The sequence below is a fragment of the Melozone crissalis genome, unplaced genomic scaffold, assembly GCF_028551555.1.
Source record: "Melozone crissalis strain CALT ecotype California unplaced genomic scaffold, PUWL_Pcris_2 ptg000106l_1, whole genome shotgun sequence".
Taxonomy (NCBI): domain Eukaryota; kingdom Metazoa; phylum Chordata; class Aves; order Passeriformes; family Passerellidae; genus Melozone; species Melozone crissalis.
Window position 1 is genome coordinate 503,907 of NW_026535883.1, and position 18,584 is coordinate 522,490.

An 18,584-nucleotide genomic window follows, 5' to 3' on the forward strand; every position below is an offset into this window, starting at 1 on the left:
CTTCATTTTTGGGGTAAACTCTTGTTCCAACCCCTTTGAGAGTGGCTGGATTTGAACAGTGTCCTGTGCTAAGTCACTACCTGCTGTTTCAGAAACAACAGGGAAGTCAGGTACTCTGATATTTTCAAATATCTCAGAAATCTCCAGCAGAGAGCACACTAATGAAGTGCTGAACCATGAAAAATTCAGAGTTATGCCAAGGGAGTCACAAGCAGAGATATGAGGTTCACAATCCCATCTTGAAAACAGTCTCCTAAAATCCTTGGATTTTATACCACATTTTCTTCTATTTTTCAGTGATCAGGAAGGAATCTGACGAGAAGCATGTCATAATTTACATAAACTATCACAATAGCAAAGTCTCCTTTATCCTCATCAGCCTCCTGGAACACGATCCCAGCTATGTGAGTATTTAAACCTGTAATGCACATTTTGTTACAAATCCTTTCACCTCATTTGACCCAAAATGACATTCTGAAACACTCCATGAACTCCCTAAATCAATCTGAAATTGAAAAGCCAACTGTCTTTGGGAACAGCTTGCTCACATCAAGTTCTTCTGCAGCATCTGCACCTTCAGCACCCCAGGATCCCAAATACGAAGTGCTGCATCCCCATAAATGAACAAGATAATTAAAATCAGTAAGCTCTCAAAAGGAAAAATGTGCGGATAAGATTGGTGGAAACTGAGAAAATAGGACCAAAAAAAGCCCAAATTCTCATTATGCTTTCCAATATTTAGGCTCACATTTGCTCTGTGGATACAAAATTTCTCCAAGGCTTTGAAAGCATTAAAAAATTATCCAAGCACAGAATTTATCAATGAACTTTAAAGATACTTCTTTCAATTCCAGTTTATCATCATTTTCTGTGAGGGATTAAATAATATTGACATAATGTATTTCATGCACCTCTCCAAGGCATATTTATGTATAAGGCAACATAAATTAAAATATTTGCAGCTTTAAATGCTTTTTCAGTATTGAATATTTACACATAAAAGCATTCATAGCATAGAATGTAAAATATTGAAAATTAGTATTTTTTTCAATTTAGGAAGTTGATAATTTATACAAATTTGCATTAATTTAGCAAGCTGGTAATTTATATCAATTTGCATTAAATAACCAGGAGTGTACATTAGGAGATCTATTTGGATCACCAAATGTACACTCAGGTGTATTTCTATTTTTCACCTATTTTATATTTAGCCTGTACTACAAACTGCTGCTTCCAAAGAGGTGTTTCTTTTCCTGTGAAATACATTAAAGCAAGAGACACATCCCAGGCTGACATTTGGAGCTTGCAGCTGGATTTTCTTACCCCTGACTGCACATCATAGAGGGTGTGGGTGAGGATGATCTTGAAGACTGCGTGGGACCGACTGCTCTCCTCGTTCATGTTGGTGGCAGCCACTGTCCGAGACTTGTTGCCCTCAGACATCAAGGACTCGATGTCCTAAATACAATTTTCACAGCCATGAGTATATCTGCATTGACATCCTTTTCAATTACCTCCAAAAATCACCTCATCTTGGTCAAATACAGCATTTTCTTGCTAAGCCTCCCATTTGTTCATTCAGAAAAATGTGAGGAAAAAAAATTAAAAGTTTTTTGGCTCTAGAAACTCCACAGTGTTATGACTTCACCCACTCCTCAACCTAGATATTAAATTATCAACAAAAATAATGCACCTGGCTGCACACAGCAACACTCAAAAGCAGAGAAAGAAGTGAGGAACAGCAATTTGTGTTTGAACCCTGTCACATTTTAGCCTCAAGTTGTCATGATCTGAGGATCTGAAATACAGACAGAAGGCTCAGAGGTTTATAAAACAGAACCATGCCGAACAGAACATTACATTCCTCCAAATTTTAAGAGTTTATTATGTTCTTTCATCTGTTGTGATGCTTGAGAAAGGTGCAGCTCCCCTGCTTTGGGGTTTCACAGCAATTGTGTAAAATGGTTAAAACCTCGGGGTCTTGGGCTAAACCTCTATTTCTGTATCTCTAGCTGGGTCATGCTAAAACAACTCGAATAAACAGTCAAACAAAGGACCACCACACACCACTGACTCCAAATTCTGGATTACAAAAAGCTGCTGGGCAACATGGAAAGGCAAAGCATGAAATGTGTCCTGTCTTAGCAGAAACCACCACGGAGAACTGGATGAACACCTGGAGAAACTGCAATTGCACTGCTTTCATGTTCTGCTTAAGCTGACAGATTCCATCCCATATTTATCCATTCTCACCACAGTCAGTTAAAGCTCCTTAAAAAACAGGGCATTTTGTGAATGCACATATAAACATTTACTGTCCTGCAAGCCAGTTTCATGTGATGCTCTCAAGTATTTGCTTGGTAAACAATCATTAGTTCATAATTCCAGCGTGTGCTACTGAGAAGGGAAATTACAGAGTAGAGCATGACAGGCAAAAAGTGACACAGTGGGGCACTGAGAGCCTGTCTCTGCTTAATCCTGGGCCTGTAATTAATCACAGAACACTTTCTCATGACAGTCTGCACTCATCTTAATGCTGAGAGGAAATCTGTTCCATTCAACAGCTGAATTATTTCCAGAATTACTGAGCAGCACAAGATGAAGGGAGTTTCTGCTCTCAGCCCTGCTCTCCCCAGGGATCACATCACAACAATCTGCAGCTCTCTTGCTCTAAGATTACTGATAAGGAGCATTTTAGTAGTTCTGTCCAGCTTAAGGGACAGCACCTGGTGTTTAGGATATGAAGATAAGCCTTTCATAAAGTTGATCCTTACCTTGTAGCTAGCAACAGCTAGTTTGGATAGGCCATCTACGTAAGGGCCATAAACACTGTGTTCTCTAACCTTTAATGACTGACGGCTTCTGGTTGGGGGAAAAAAAAGGGATTTATAAGCACATGACTGACTTAAGACAACATTTACACAAAGTCCATTTCTCACTGACACATCTCAGACAGGATGGTCTCACAAATACCCACTGAAGCACAGAGCAAGGGCCAGAATGCAAACACAAAAAAAGCTTTATAACACATAAAAAGCTGACAGAGACAGTGCTGTCACTTCACAAAAGGTACATTTACTCCAGGCTTTTAGTCTTGCTACTTTATTTTGATTTATAATGAGGAGATGCTGAGATCAGGAAGCAGCAAAAGCCATCCTAGGCAAATGTTTTAGATGGGATCCATTAAGGCAAACTGGTTATGTAAAGGAAGAGTGTAGGACAAATTCTACAGTGCCATTCACACACAAATTCCTCACCCTTTGGGGTCAAGGAGATCTCTGACTTTCTCATTGTAAATCTCCATGTAGGATACTTCCACTTTGAAACTCTGCTCTTCATTTTCTTCTTTCTGTGCTCTTTCAAAGAGTCCACTGCAAAGTCTAGGGATTAATCCAGGCTGATCAGCAGTACCCATCATGGTGTAGGATTTTCCAGACCCTGTGTGAGGGAAGCTGTGATTAGAGAACATGCAACAAAGGTTTCTGCTGTGCAGAATATTGATAAGAAATAAAAGAAATTTTTTTAAAATCTGCATGTTAGTAGAAGGTATTTGCTCCATTTTCTGCCTTAAAGTAACACAAACACCACTGAGCTAAAGAGTATTTTAATTAAAGGGAAAAGGAAAACAAGAAATTTGGTTCAGAGTACTGGAGAACTTTTAGATAGATACAGCCTTACTGCAGATGACAAGTCACTAATGAGAAAAACCTTCATATTACTCCTTAAATATTACATTAAAATGACAATTCAAGATTATTTTAAGCACAGAGGCAGAAAATCTGAGCAATGCTCTGAGCTCAAGGACAATCATGGTCACGCCAAAGATTATCATGTGAAGTGTGAGAAATAAGGGTAGCCAGCAGCAACAAAACCTTACTTCTCGTCCTGCCCACCTCATATCTGATGTTACAAAAGAGGAAAACATTTCTTATCTACATTAGAAGGTATTTCTCCTCCAACAATGTCACAAGAGCCGTGGAAAGAACCAGAACACAACACCTTTGGAAGGAACATTTCTCCCTTACTCTGGGACTCACCTGTTTGCCCATAGGCAAAGATACAAGCGTTGTAGCCTTCAAAGGCATTCTGAAGAATATTCTCTCCAAGGCACTTGAAAACAACATCTTGACCTAGAAAATAGGACACACAAGCCAACACTGTAACACAGCAAGAGCTTTTTGTCCCTCAATTTGAATTCTCTGACAATTAGGTAGAAGCTGTGAGGGTTTTCCTGCTGTTGCTGCCTAAATCACATCCAGGGCTTGCTCCCTGGAAAGGAGCAGAAGATGTGCTCCAGATTTAGGCTGCTGTCAAAATCAGGGGCTGGGATTATCATGGATATACCTGGATGTGATTAAAGCAAATATCCTATCAAGGTTCATACTCAGAAGTTTTATCAGTAGAGAATCTGTGAATTCTGCAGAATTTAATCTGCTGGGGAATGACACCTCAAAATATACTCAAGTGTACATTTTAATGACAGTCAGTTGGTTTTAATCCAAGGGAATCAGCAGAGCACTGGAAAATTTTACTGTGTAAGATATTGGATAATATCACGAGGAGATTTTTGCAGAGAAGGAATCACAAATATGTGGAAGATACAGATATTCACAGGGCATTTGGTACTGACAAAAAGTAAGGTGTAACATTTCTTTTGTAATTGAACTTTGATTTGATTTATTTTTTTGGATAATTTTCCAAGCAGAGGAAAGAAGGCTTAAAATATCTGGGTAGTAACTTCTTGAACAAAATTTATTTTCAGAATTAATTTTATAACCCAAAAAACTCAAGTCTGAACAAGGCATGACAGAAATTTATGGACTGAAAAGTCCTCTCAAATAATGTTCCTTTAAGTTCTTCCTTTCCCTCATTAAGTTTCTATCTTTACAGTCAAGTCCATGCCAAATTCTCCATCAAAATCACCAAGAGCTGTGACAGATCAGCTGGGGTAACATGTCCACTATAAAACAGACCAAACTACCAGTTATATAGGCACCACCTTTAGTCTGAGAAACAAAATATGTAATTTGTAGGGCTGAAAGTGTCACACTTTTCTTAGAGCCTTGATAAGCTATTACTCATTAGTTATTTTTTAAAGAAATTAAAATTAAGAAGTGCATGTGTCTTTGATTTCTCTTATGATTTTTATGAAATAAATATTGAGTTCAATTGATCCCGAATTTTAAAGGATAACACCTATGAAAGGAATAAATTATAGCAGTGATAAGTCCAAATATAGTTCATATTCTACCATAACTATATGCCAAAATGCATTATAATAAATATATTATATATATATGTTTCTATGTTTTATTATATAAAACACAGAAACTTTTATGAGACTTTTAATGAATACATGACACATTCTCACTAAAGCATCTGAATTCACATGAAGTTAAATGAAATTAGGCTTTTATTAACATTCGTTTATCAGGTTTTACTATGATGCCAAACTCCCATCAGCACTGAAAAACATGAAATTACACATAAAAATGCTCCTCAAAATTAAAAAATGGGTTTGATGCATTTAAAATGATGGAGTTGGAGCAGTATTTTAAATAAAGCTGTAAACAGGAGTAAAGCATCATTGTGCTGGGTTTCTCCACTCTCTGCACTGCAAAGGGGTGGCAGTGCCCATTGCTGCTGTCATCTTTAGAGAAAAGGAGCTGGAATGATTGAAGATTTTCCCATTTTTGACAGCAGCCAGTCACAGAAAGGACAGCACTTTGTACCATATGGCCTGTGCCCTGCAGCAAGGACTGTATTTTAATCAGATCATTCCCACTTGGAGACCGCCAAGCCACAGTAAATATTATTACCTGCATATTTTTCTTTGACAGATTCATCCATAGACCAAAAGCAGTGATCATAGGCAAACACCTGCAGGGAAACAACCATGACACCTCAGAACAGCTACAGCCAAATCCAACATGTTATTCACATTCTGACATTCTGAACAAAACTCACATTCCCACTGAATTCCTCATTTTCTAGGCGTTTGAAGCCTCACAAACACTTCATTTTCCTGCATGCTTTTATTTGTTCCTTGGTTCTATTTGTTCCTTTCTGTGCCAGCCCTACTCCCCACTCTCCATGTGCCAACCCAGTGGACGTCAAGGACCTCTCCATTTCTCCCTCCAAACCCATCCTTGCAATGCATTTTTCACCAGAGTTTCTCTTTTGCAAACTGACAGATGTCCTCTAGCTCTTTCTGCCTCCCATCTCCCCGTGCCTCTTGTCTGCATAAATTAAAAACAAGCCTTAGGGTAGCAAGCTCTTTCCATACAAGAGGAGTATGTATTTATTTACATTCCATGACAAACCAAAGCAGTCATCAAAGTCTAATATTTGCAAAGAATAATAGAAAGCAAATCAGTTTTATCATGAAAAGAGCAGCACAATAATATTTTTAATAGAAAATTTTCAATTTTGCCATAAATCCATCGAAAGGTCCACAGGCACCTTTTGTCCTGAAAGATGACCTGAAATAATACAATGTGTATTTTGGGACAAATGTTTGCCAAACCAGGTCCCCTGGGTATGTAACTGCAAGGAGAAATATTAATTAGGGTAATGTCTGACCTACATTCACAGAATTTATTCTGTAGGATGTAGGAAAAGGGAAGTGCAGTGTGGGGCTCTCAGGCTGTGGATTTCCCCTCTAAGCTTAATGGAAACTGCTCTTTCCCCTTTGGATGTCCTGCATTGTTACACTGCTGACTACCAACATTTACGAAAATGCTTAACATAGCAAAATCCTTGAAATTTAAATAATTTATCTTCAAAAATACATTGTTTCCCCCCAGTACCAGTATCAAGAGATAAAGTAGTTATTTTATATCCTCTGACTGAGGAAACAACAGCTTGTGTATTAAAAATTATGGTGCTTTTTTTTTTTTTTTTTTACTTTGAATTCAGTTTACAGCTAAACATATTATTGAAGCATCCCAAGCCTTCAGAACATTTAATAAAACATCACTGGCTGTATGAGCACATCCATGGAGCTGAACCCTGATCTGCCAGGGCAGAGTCTTCAGAACAAGCACAAAGTCACGGGACCATAATGAGTTTGCTTTAACACAAATACCAGAAAATGCTTTTTAAAAAGCCCACAAAGAACAAATATCCTCCATTCAGAGCCTGCAGTGCTGAGTGTGGATGTTCTCATTTGTTCCTCTGACTCATTTCTTGGCACGGGCTGTGCAGAGCATTTCTGCAGCAAGGAGATGCTTCGAGTTTCTTACTCAGCAGCTGAGCAGCAACAGAGCTCTGCAAAATGCTTTTAATATTTGGATAACCCAAGAGTGAGCAAGTGATAGGACAACTCCCACACACTGATAAAAGCCCTTACCTTTGGGTGAGTTCTGCTGTTCCCCAATGCATCAGGAGTGGAAAGGATTTGGTACAAGGTCAGGGGAAGAAAAAAAAAAAAGACAAAAGAAAAACAAAGACTGTTAGTTGTAGTGATTTCAGCTTAATTGTGCTATCATTAATCACTGAAATGCTGCATTAAAAGTTCATTTCTCTCCTCAGATCTCTCCTTGCTTACAGACCCTAAGTCATTTTAGAAACCCTTTCAGGGGCATGATTTGAGATTCTGCTCAGAGCTGATTTAAAATTCAAAGCCACTGATTTTCCTCATGCTGCATGTCTTTCTCGTTCTCTCACGGGTTTATTTTTCTTGTGACACCTCTCCCTCTCTCTGGGTGTCACTACCTCTTAAAAACAAAGTACCCAAGCAACATAAAAATTTCCCAAACCACTTGAACAAGAACTTCAGGAGTGCTATTCAAGAGGAAATTTCAGAGCCCAGCCCCTGGGCTTGTCCAACCCAGCTCTCTCTGGTTGCTGGGACAGCAGAGCAAACATTTGCTTCCCCAAAAGAATGAGCAGAGAACAGCAATTCTTCTACTCTGTTATGTGCAGAATTTAAAAGTTTGGGGGTTTTTGTTTGTTTGTTTTTAGGCAAGCACAAAATTACTGGAGTGACCTTTAAAATACCAGCACGGCCCCAGTGGATGACTGCAGGTTATGCAGCCTCCCCACATCAGAGGCTGGACAAAAGCAGTAAACACACAACAAACCACTGATATTCCTCTTGTCCTGGACCTTCCAAATGACATTAGGAAACTCTTGACATCAGCAATGAGTAAAGTCTTGTGACAAGCAACACTGATTTCTTTTGAACAGAGCAGGAGAAAGACATGGGAGCCATACAGGATTACCCTCAGAGCTCCTGCTGCTCACAGGGCTGGAGAAGCAAGTTTAAAAATAGCAATTTATGAGCTTTGTCTCTCAAAACCAATTATTTATTACACAAATCCATCACCCCTTTTTGCTCATGCCTGGATCTGCTGCATCTGTTGGACAGAACAGGAACGACGGGAGACTTAGGGGAGCAAGATGATTATTGAAGTCACTGAGCATTTTCTCTCAAATTTCTGAGCATTGTCTCTCAAACCTAATTACTTATTACACAAATCCATCACCCTTTTTTACTCCTGCCTGGATCTGCTGTATCTGTTGGACAGAATAGGAACAACAGACACTTGGGAGAGCAGGATGATTATTGAAGTCAAGGTCTGAGCATTTTCTCTCAAATTTCTGAGCATTATCTCTCAAAAGCAATTATTTACTACACAAATCCATCACCCCTTTTTACTCATGCCTGGATCTGCTGTATCTGTTGGACAGAACAGGAACAACGGGCACTTGGGAGAGCAGGATGATTACTGAAGTCAAGGTCACCCCGTGCCATGGGGTCATCCAAGCCAGCAATGACAACATGACCCCTTTTCCTCTGCCATCTGGCTTAGTTGAAATAAAGGCTCTCCCAAAGTCCTGGCAGCCAGCTTGGCGTGGGCTCTAGGCTGTTGTGCCTGGGTGTATTTTATTGAGGGAATCTCCTTCAGTGGGGCTTTGATCCAGGTACAGGAGACTCCAGAGAGCCCCTCTGGATCCCCTCAGAGCTCCTGCTGCTCAGAGGGCTTGAGAAGCAAGTTTAAAAATAGTAATTTCTGGACATTGTCTCTCAAAAACAATTATTTATTACACAAATCCATCAACCCTTTTTACCCATGCCTGGATCTGCTGTATGTGTTGGACAGAACAGGAACTACAGACACTTGGGAGAGCAGGATGATTATTGAAGTCAAGGTCTGAGCATTTTCTCTCAAATTTCTGAACATTGTCTCTCAAAACCAATTATTTATTACACAAATCCATCACCCCTTTTTACTCATGCCTGGATCTGCTGTATCTGTTGGACAGAACAGGAACAACGGGCACTTGGGAGAGCAGGATGATTACTGAAGTCAAGGTCACCCCGTGCCATGGGGTCATCCAAGCCAGCAATGACAACATGACCCCTTTTCCTCTGCCATCTGGCTTAGTTGAAATAAAGGCTCTCCCAAAGTCCTGCCAGCCAGCTTGGTGTGGACTCGTGGCTGTTACTCCTGGGTGTATTTTATTGAGGGAATCTCCTTCAGTGGGGCTTTGATCCAGATAAAGGAGACTCCAGAGAGCCCCTCTGGATCCCCTCAGAGAGGCACAGGAGCATTTTCATGGCTTTCTGCGCTCTGAAATGCTCATGGAGCACTTTGCTGCAGGACTTCACTGGAAACTGCCTTTAGGGGAGTTCTGCTTACAGGACAGGTTAATTACTATTCCTACAAAAATCTCCTTGTAAAACAAATGGAGCAGCAAGCCTGGATTCAGAGTCTGAGTTTAGCACTCAGAGATGTCACACAGCCCTGCTCACATTCTCCAGCCCAATTCCAAGACAGGATTATATTGCAACAACTCGGCTGATCTGCCCAGCCCTCAATATAGGGCATATTATTGAGTATTTGGGTTAAAGCAGCTGTAAGGATATCATCTGAGAAGTTCTATCACAGATACAATTTTAAGATTATGGATTACACAGGGCTATGTATCATCAAGCTTAACTTAAGACCTTTAGTCTGAGCTAAGTAATTCATTTTCTGAAGGGTTGCACAAACACACAAACCCAGGTCTTGGGTCTTGCTTAATCCAAACTTGAGAGAACAGAATCCCCACAAAACCCAGAGTGCAGCATTTGGGATACAACACAGCTACACAGAGCTGCAGCTTGTGTCATGTACTTCTGACTACAAAGAGAATAAATGGGACAAATGTTTCCCCAAGGAAAGCATTAAGGGTGCACCCTGCATCACTGTGCTGTGAACATATGAGCCCATTAGTGCTGCAGCTGCATGCTGGGCCCAGAAACCCATGAAAATATTTTTTAGCCTGATGCAAAATCCCTTGGGAATTGGAATAGAAGGGGAAATAGAGCACCCACAGCAGCCTGGGTGGCTACAAGGACACACTGGGTGTTCACACCCAAGTGCTCCTGTCCATCCCAGAGGTGAGGAAAAGGTAAACACCAAGAACAGCACCACCCACACAGCAGGGAAGGATCTCCTACAACAAAACACGACAGGAACCTTGTGTGCCAAGAACAGGGAGGTGACTTTCCCCCTCTGCTCTTGTCCAGCCCCACCTGGAATGCTGCACACAGTTCTGGTGTCCCCAGCATGGGAAGGACACAGAACTGGTGGACCAAGTCCAGAAGAGGCCATGAGGTTCATAAGAGGACTGGAGAATCTTCCCTAAGGAGACAGGCTGGGGAATTTTGGGCTGTTCAGCCTGGAAAAGGTTGTGTGGAGACCTCACAGCACCTTCCAGTGTTGGAAGAGGGACTGCTCACCAGGAACTGCAGTGACAGGACAAGGGAGAATGGGTTCAAACTGGGAGAGGGGAAATTTAGGTTAAGCTATCTGGAAGGAATTGTTCCTCATGAGGGTGGGGAGGCCCTGGCACAGAGAAGCTTCCAAGGATGAAGCAGCCACAGCTTCTCTGGGCACCCTGTGCCAGGGCCTCCCCACCCTCACACCCAACAATTCCTTCCCAAATTCCCATCTATCCCTGCCCTCTGGCAGTGGGAAGCCATTCCCTGTGTCCTGTCCCTCCATCCCTTGTCCCAGGTCCCTCTCCATCCCCAAAGATGCTGCCATTTGAGGCGCAGGCAGCTCCTCGGCCAACAGCCAAAAATTCCCATCTATCTCAGATACAGCAGAAGCATCCGAGGCAGGGAGGGAAAACTTTATCTTTCAGCCACTGAAGGATGTCACTGAGATGCTTCCAGCTACTTGTTTTCACTTGTATCCAGTCTGACAGGAATTTGCCTACTCCCTTCTCTTATCTCTTCTCAGTTCAATGTCAAACAGAAGTAGAGGGAATCTAATGCATCTAATTTAATTCTAAAATTGAAAAAAGGAGGAAGACTACTCCAAAACAATATCCTACATTTAACAGTATTTTATTTACTGCAGAGAATTGCAACAAGATGATCTTTAAGGTCTTTTCAAACTCAAATAATTTGGTGAAATTATGAATATATTTGCTGTTTTGAGAGAGAATGAAAACATGGAGCTTAGGTAATAATTTCTGTTTAAACTATGTCTTACACAGTGTAAACGAGTCCTGATCCAGCTTCTTGATCAGGACACACTTTTTTATAAGAATTCTGGTGGTTCCACACATCTCAAGCACAATGTAAAAATATAAATAAAATCAGAGCAGGTCCCAGCTGAGACCATCAGTGCATGTGCAATACCACTACTGCTTCAGCTTTTTAACAGAATAATTAACTTACATATTCAAACACAATAAACTGTTCAACCATAGTTAATAGTGGCATTTTAGTAACACCCAGTTTTTCCATGTTCAAAAGGAGGGAAGGAAGGTTTAGTAACCTTAGTGTATTTCAGATTGTGCAAATACTGAGGGGGAAAACACCCCAGCAAAGGAGCAGAGGTGAACCCTGGCTGGGGAGAGGAGAGCAGAGCTCAGTCCTTATCTCTCCAGTCTGGCTGACCCCCCAGCTCAGAGACAGCAGCCAGCTGGCAAATCAGCACATGCTCTAAATCAGTCACAGCACATCTCCCTTCTTGTCTCAATCAGAAACTGGCAGATGGGGCAAAGGGAGGAGAAAGGTGGGAGGTGGCAAGGAAGGAAACAGGGGAAAGAGCTCCAGAAGCTCTAGGACAGGAGCTGACATGCCAGGCATGGGTTTTCTTCTATTTTTTTTTTTTGAAAAAGAACATTTCTTATAGCAACAGCAACTGCAATACCCAAACTATACATTTGAATGATGCTGCCAAGTGGCACAAGGCTATGCTGGATTTATGGAATTGAAACATAACATTTTGTCATTTTCAGAAGCTTTAGCAAAAATGTAATACAAATCTGAGGGCTAGAAAAAAGAAAAAAAGAGAGGCAACAATTCCAACTACGAATCAGGAAACTCTCAGCAAATCTCTCCAGAAATTATTATTGCTTTCCACTTGCAATCTTCCATAACCACTGCAAAAACAACCATATCAAATTCCAGTGTAATTAGTGCTATTTTATGCCCTTCTGCAGAAACTGTCCAGCATGAACTCTAGAAAGCAGCTAAAAATGCAACTAGAAAAAGAAACTGATGGGGAAAAACTCCTTGGGGTTTTACAAGTGAAAAGGTGTCAGTGTCCCCCCAGAGATCACTCTGTAAGGCCACATCTTTGTGTTCCCACCTGGCCTAAAAAATAAAATAAAGTTGACATGATGTGTAACAGTAATTCACTCTTTGGTTGCAGTCATTCTGGAATTCTGGGATTTTATTATTAAGTTGTAACAGGTAGAAGCTGTACAATAACTATCCTAGGTTCTGACAGGCACAACAGCATCATTTACCAGTACTCCCTGAAATCAAAGAACTAAAGTTACATTGGGCAGAGCTTGTCATCCCCTCAAATCCTTCCTTCCTTTCTTCCCTTGGTTAAAAATATGGCTCAAAATAGCACTGGCATGAAAAACCCCGAAGCACAATTTTTTGTGGCTCCTTGTCTCAGTTTGAAAAGATTGGTGCTTGTTCAGGAAGGCAGGAGCTTCCCTTGAAATGGAGAATGTGAACCTCCTCCCTCTGAATTATTATAATTTTGAAATTAAGAGATTCTTAGGTAAAGATATGGGAGTAGGAATAACAGTTTTTTATTAGGGAAAAAAATTAAAATAGAAATGTAGTAATACAAAACAACATTGACAGAATCAGAATACGACCTGACACCTTGTTGGTCAGGGTGTTGGTAGCAGTCTGATTAAATGGCGGCTGCAGTCTTCTTGGAGCGATAAATGTGGTTCTGTTGGAGCAGTGATCCTGTAAAAGGGTGGAGTTTTCTTCTGAAGGTCTAGCGCTGGTGTAGATGAGCCTGGTCTTTTTCTGGGAATTTAGTGGAAAAGAAACTTGTTCTGTTGGGAAACTAGTGGGAAAAGGCTGCCTGTGGTGTTCCAAACCTCAGATTATATCCAGGTAGGAATGCTTGGCTCTTCCCTCTGGGTGGAGCATCTCCCAGTGGGATGATGGAATTTTATCAGCCATGCAGGGACACTCACTGGCCCATTAACAGAAGATATTTCCCACAGGGAGGATTGGTTGTCCGAGAGATAAAGAAAACTGCCCAATTAACAGAAGATAACTGCCCCACCTCTAACAGATGGCAAATAGAATACACACCCCCAGCCACATCTTGTAACCAAAGACACTCCTGTACAGTGTTTTATGAATTCACGGAATGGTTTGGGTTGGAAGGGACCTTACAGATCATCCCACTGCAATCCCGTGCCCCTGGATACTTTCCACTGGAAGGAAAAGTGTTTTCCCTTGCTCCTTCTCAGTCACCTGCCATGAGCTTCCCTACTCAAACACAGCAGAGGCAGGAACACCTCAGGAACATCAAATATCCCATTCCCAGTAGCACAGCACGGAGCTTTGCTAAGCAAATGAGGCTCTGTTTGAAGAGCAGCAGGTTAAAACATGATGAATTTCATGGACTGAAGGGTTTCTCAAAAAAACTCATCCTTCAAACAAGGCTTTTGGGTCTTGAGGGTTTTTGGGAACTGCCAGGCTCCCCAGGGAATGGGCACAGCCCCGAGGCTACCATAGCTCCAGGAGTGTTTGGATAGCACAGGGTGGGATGGTTGGGGTGTCTACGCAGGGCCACAAATTAGATTAATAATCCTGGTGGGTCCCTTCTGGCTCAGGATTTTCTATAATTTAATGGCCCCTGGCCATATCTCAGAGGGCAAATATTGGGTGTGAGAAGTGGAATTTCAAAGGGAGCGCTCTCATTGCCTCAGCATTAGACACCTGCCTGAACAGAAGATGGGATTTGACAACCCAGAGTCTTTTATTCTGAACAAACTGGGCGTATGATGTCCAAGCTTCCCTATCCTTCACCGCACGACCTTCCTAGAGTGGAGAAGCTGCTAAGTGGTGTGGGAATTACTGAAGAGCTCCAGCACCAGAAAGTCTCAAGGCCTTGCAACAGATGCAAAGGAGCCACAAAAAAAAAAAAAAAAAAAAACCAAAAAAACCCCCAAAAAAACCCAAAGAAAAAAACAATCCAGGAAGATCTTGGATTTGTTTGTAGTTTGGGAGACCAGTTCTTTCTGAAGCAGATCCTTTAACTGGTAGCTTGTGTGGGTTTTGGATTTTTTTTTTTTTCCCTGTGTGAATATAGGACTCAGAATGAAGTATTTTTAAGAGCCAGAACTGCAATGGTCAGAGTTTTATTGTTTAAATTTCAGCTGCAGAATTTCTTTCATGGCATAAAAAAGTGCCAGCCAATGGTGAAATAAAATATAGAGAGTAGATTTAATGATTTTACTAACACAGACAAAACCAAAAGGCGGCAATATGACAGCTGATAACAAAAATCAGAATTCTTTGAGAAGCTGTTTCTTCTCCTTCTGCATATCAGACAAATATAACTTGCAATCCATTTTGCTGTATATACAATGAGAGGAAAAGTCAACTGAATCAAGTCTGATCACTTCAGGCTTATCCTATGATACTTAGAAATCCATGTTCACAGAATATTTCAGATTGTAAAGTCTTTAAGGTTACTGGGTTTCACAAGTGTTTAACAATTTATAGATATTTTTACTCCATTTTTACATTCAGACCAAGTCATATCAAAATGCTGAGGCCCACCAAACTCCAATTTTTGATGATGTCCTGCAATTAATATTTTCTTACAGAACCCCTTTTTGTATTTCCACAGAAATACTGAATTCTTCGGGAGAAAACCACACTGCCCTATTTGAGCAAAATATTTTTTTGCAATCAGAAACAGCCTCTTTAAAACAAAATCCCCAAATACATTAAAAAGGGAAAAAAACCTGTGAAAGAGCATGCACAGTTCAAAGCCTAAACCTGTGTAGCTAAAAGGAACAAAGGTAATCACTGTTCCTTGGAAAATTCCTCCAGTGCTCCAAGGCATTCCAGGCGTAGTTGGCGGTTACTTAGTTTCTACTGACAAAACTAATTTTTGCCAGCTCACTCAAAACAATTAAAAAAAAAAAAAGTAAAAAAAAAAAAAAGCCCCAAACACCATGAACTCGGGTTGAGCAGCAGCTTTGTGGGTCTGGGGTATTTTGTACTTGGAGCTAAATTTTCTGTATTGTTGGTACAATAATCTGCTTAGTCCTGACCACATTCAAGCGGTGCATGGATCCCATAAAGCTGGTGTTATGACAAGGGGATTACAACTTTATCCTTTTGTTTGTAAATACTCAGATGTCAGGATACCATTGTGCTCTAGAGAATGTCTGGTGAACAGCCAGTCCTCAAACTTTCAATTACCATTGTTAATTACAGTATTTTTTAATCAAGTGGGCTGTAGCTACCTTTTTATAGCCGTGTGAGGAAGGGAAAGAGCCTCCTTAGGATGTGGCAGCTTTTTAACTCCTCCAGGAGATCCCAAATGGAAAATCATGGCAGGTGGAGCAGCATGTACAGGAAAATATACAATGTATGGTAATCTTGTTCTACAGCATCAACACACTCAGCATTCACATCCAGGAAAACCTTTAGCCAAGCCACACAGGATTAATCCCAGAATGATCCCCTGGGCACTGTGGAAAGCAAAAGATTGGAACTAAAAGGAATTTAATCCTTGAAAGGGTATTTCAAGAACTCTCTCAGGTCCACCAAGACTGGGTTTTCCACCTCTGGCAGATCACCCAGCTGCATCATCCAATCCATAAACTCATTAGAGCCTCTACCTTACACCAGTTTGAGTTTCTGTCTTCCTTGAAAACACAAATATACTGACCAGAATCACTTGGAAAGAGAGCAGATTTTTCCATGGACTCTGTGATATTTACACAAATGCCTAAATACAAATGGGGGCACCCGATATTCTTTGAAGAAAGAAGAATCCCAGAACAACTGGGGTTGGATGAGACCTTAAAGCTCATCCAGTGCCACCACCTGCCATGGGCAGAGGCAATTTCCATCATCCCAGGTTGCTCCAAGCCCCATCCAACCTGGCCTTGGACACTTCCAGGGATCCCGGGGCAGCCACAGCTTCTCTGGGAAACCTATGCCAGAGCCTCCCCACCCTCACAGGGAAGAACGTCTCTCTAAAATCTCCTTCAGCCTCCCTCTGCTTCAAACAAGGAAGAGAAAAAGAAAAAAATGGGACATTTGCAGGAGTACAAAGGGGCCCACAGCCATGGAGGCTCCAGAGCAGCCACAAGCTCTTCACCCTCACATTAACCATTTATTCCACTCTAAGAAAATTACTGTAAAGACTCCTCAACTCAGGGAAACAAATGCCTCACCAAGAGCATTCTGAAAATGTTGGTAATGTTTTCTATGTCTTTTAAATAGGCAGTAGCTCCCTCCAAACACAAATGTGTAGAAGAGGTGTCTCTGAGTACTTGCTCATTCCCCATCTACTCTCCTACTGAATTACCAACACCATGAGGCAGCTCTGTACTCATAACACTTGACAGTCAACATTTTTTGACATCCCCAAAGAACTTTCAGTCATTCATCTCTCAGCTGTCTGGGCAATTTGTGTTAGATAATCAGCAATGCAACTTGGGAAACACCTTCCAGCCCTGAGGCCTAAATAAGAAGTGAAATTGCTTCCTCCACTTTCTTTTTTTGGTTCCACAGGCCTGCCTTGTCCTCCAGTGAAGAGGGGGACTTTCCTCTCTTTGGAATTGGTTCTCCAACTTCTTTACCACATCCACCAGGCATTAAGCAAGTAGGAAATGTTTAGAGTGGCAGCAGTTCCAAAGGGAACATTGCTGTGGCCAAATTTTGTAAAGAAATCAATCTTAATGGTGCTGTTTGTGCATGCACAGGGCATTTACGAGATTGGGAATTTCACTGGGTACAGCAGCCTGTCACTTTCTGAACCTTGGTGCAATTTCAGCACCACTGGATCTCCAGCTGATGAAGAGGATGCATGCACAGTGCCAAAATTTGTACCTCAGAGTGATTTCTGGTGCCTCCAGAACCTCCAGAACCAGATTCCTGATTAGCACAGAGTTATTTTCATGTGGTGAAGTCTATTCATGGCCTGTTTTGGATCCAGCCCCAAATGAGGGATTCAAGCAGTATTTAAAATACAAACACACTGGAAACCACAAATTATGTTGGTCTGATGGATGGTGGATGGGGAGGAGGGAGAAGATCAGAGCTGTAGGCAAGAAGGGTTGGTCATTAGCATAAAAAAAGAGATTTGTCTTGGCTCCACCACTCAGTAACCCTGAAATTCCTCACTTCAGCACATCCACATTCCATGATCACAGTGATGACCCAGAGGCTGCTACAAGATCTGGGTACTCTCAACCCAAACCCTCCATCAGCATCCAAGGAGCCTGGGAGGTGAAAGAACAGCACAACTCATCTGAGCCATGCTGCAAACGAGAATAGCAGCTTGTCAAAGCACTGGCATCCCAAAAACAGCACTTCAACAAAAACCTGACATGTATGAGAAGCCTCAAACATTCAGCTAGAGTAAAATTAGTGTTTATATGTCTCAAAAAAGAATGATGTCATGCTGTCTTTTGCTCTTCCCAGGAGCACAGACTCTGTACCCTCCCTGATCAAAGCTTTCAATGCTGTCTATATTCCTCCAACCCATTTAAGACAACCTGACTGACAGCATGGAGATAAGGAAGGAGGCAGCAATCAATATCCTTATCACCAGCCCAGGAGAGATCTAACAGATGCAGAGATCTGGTGCTTAGGGACATGCTTTAATAGTGCACTTGGCAGTGGGCTCCATGATTTTAAAGGTCTTTTCCAACCTAAACAACTCTAAAATTCTATTATTCCCATTTCTATCCAATTTCTATTATTCCGATTTCTATTATTCCAATTTCTATCCAACCTAAACAATTCTAAAATTCTACTATTCCAATTTCTTCCCAATATCCCATCTAACTCCAGAAATCTTATTACAGGAGTACCTGGCATGAGGAAATAAATACAAACTTTGTCCCAAAGAAAGCAAGACAGAACTGTTTTCCAGGGTAACATTTTTGAACCCAGCTCTCTTCTGGCTGACCTAGAAAAGCAATCCTCATCCTCAGTGTACCACTGCAATCAGCTGTTTTTCCTCCCCAGCATGAGGATGAGAAATAAGCTATAATTGACCTGTTTGCTGAAAAGCAAAGGGAAAATACAGCATATTATGAAAATTACAGGCAAGCCTTCA

The 18,584-nt window shown here is 41.3% G+C and overlaps 1 protein-coding gene across 2 annotated transcripts in view; it reads right to left on the reverse strand.

The window, feature by feature from the left end:
* The window catches only part of KIF13B (kinesin family member 13B), a 123,592-nt gene that overhangs the window by 66,403 nt on the left and 38,605 nt on the right, over positions 1-18,584 (reverse strand). For both annotated transcript variants that reach the window (XM_054291693.1, XM_054291692.1), the window contains exons 3-8: positions 7,352-7,367; positions 5,820-5,880; positions 4,038-4,130; positions 3,258-3,438; positions 2,775-2,862; positions 1,324-1,458 (exon numbers count right to left, since the gene is read on the reverse strand). In XM_054291693.1, coding sequence (XP_054147668.1) covers positions 1,324-1,458; positions 2,775-2,862; positions 3,258-3,438; positions 4,038-4,130; positions 5,820-5,880; positions 7,352-7,367 — 574 coding nt within the window. The remainder of the gene's footprint in view (positions 1-1,323; positions 1,459-2,774; positions 2,863-3,257; positions 3,439-4,037; positions 4,131-5,819; positions 5,881-7,351; positions 7,368-18,584) is intronic.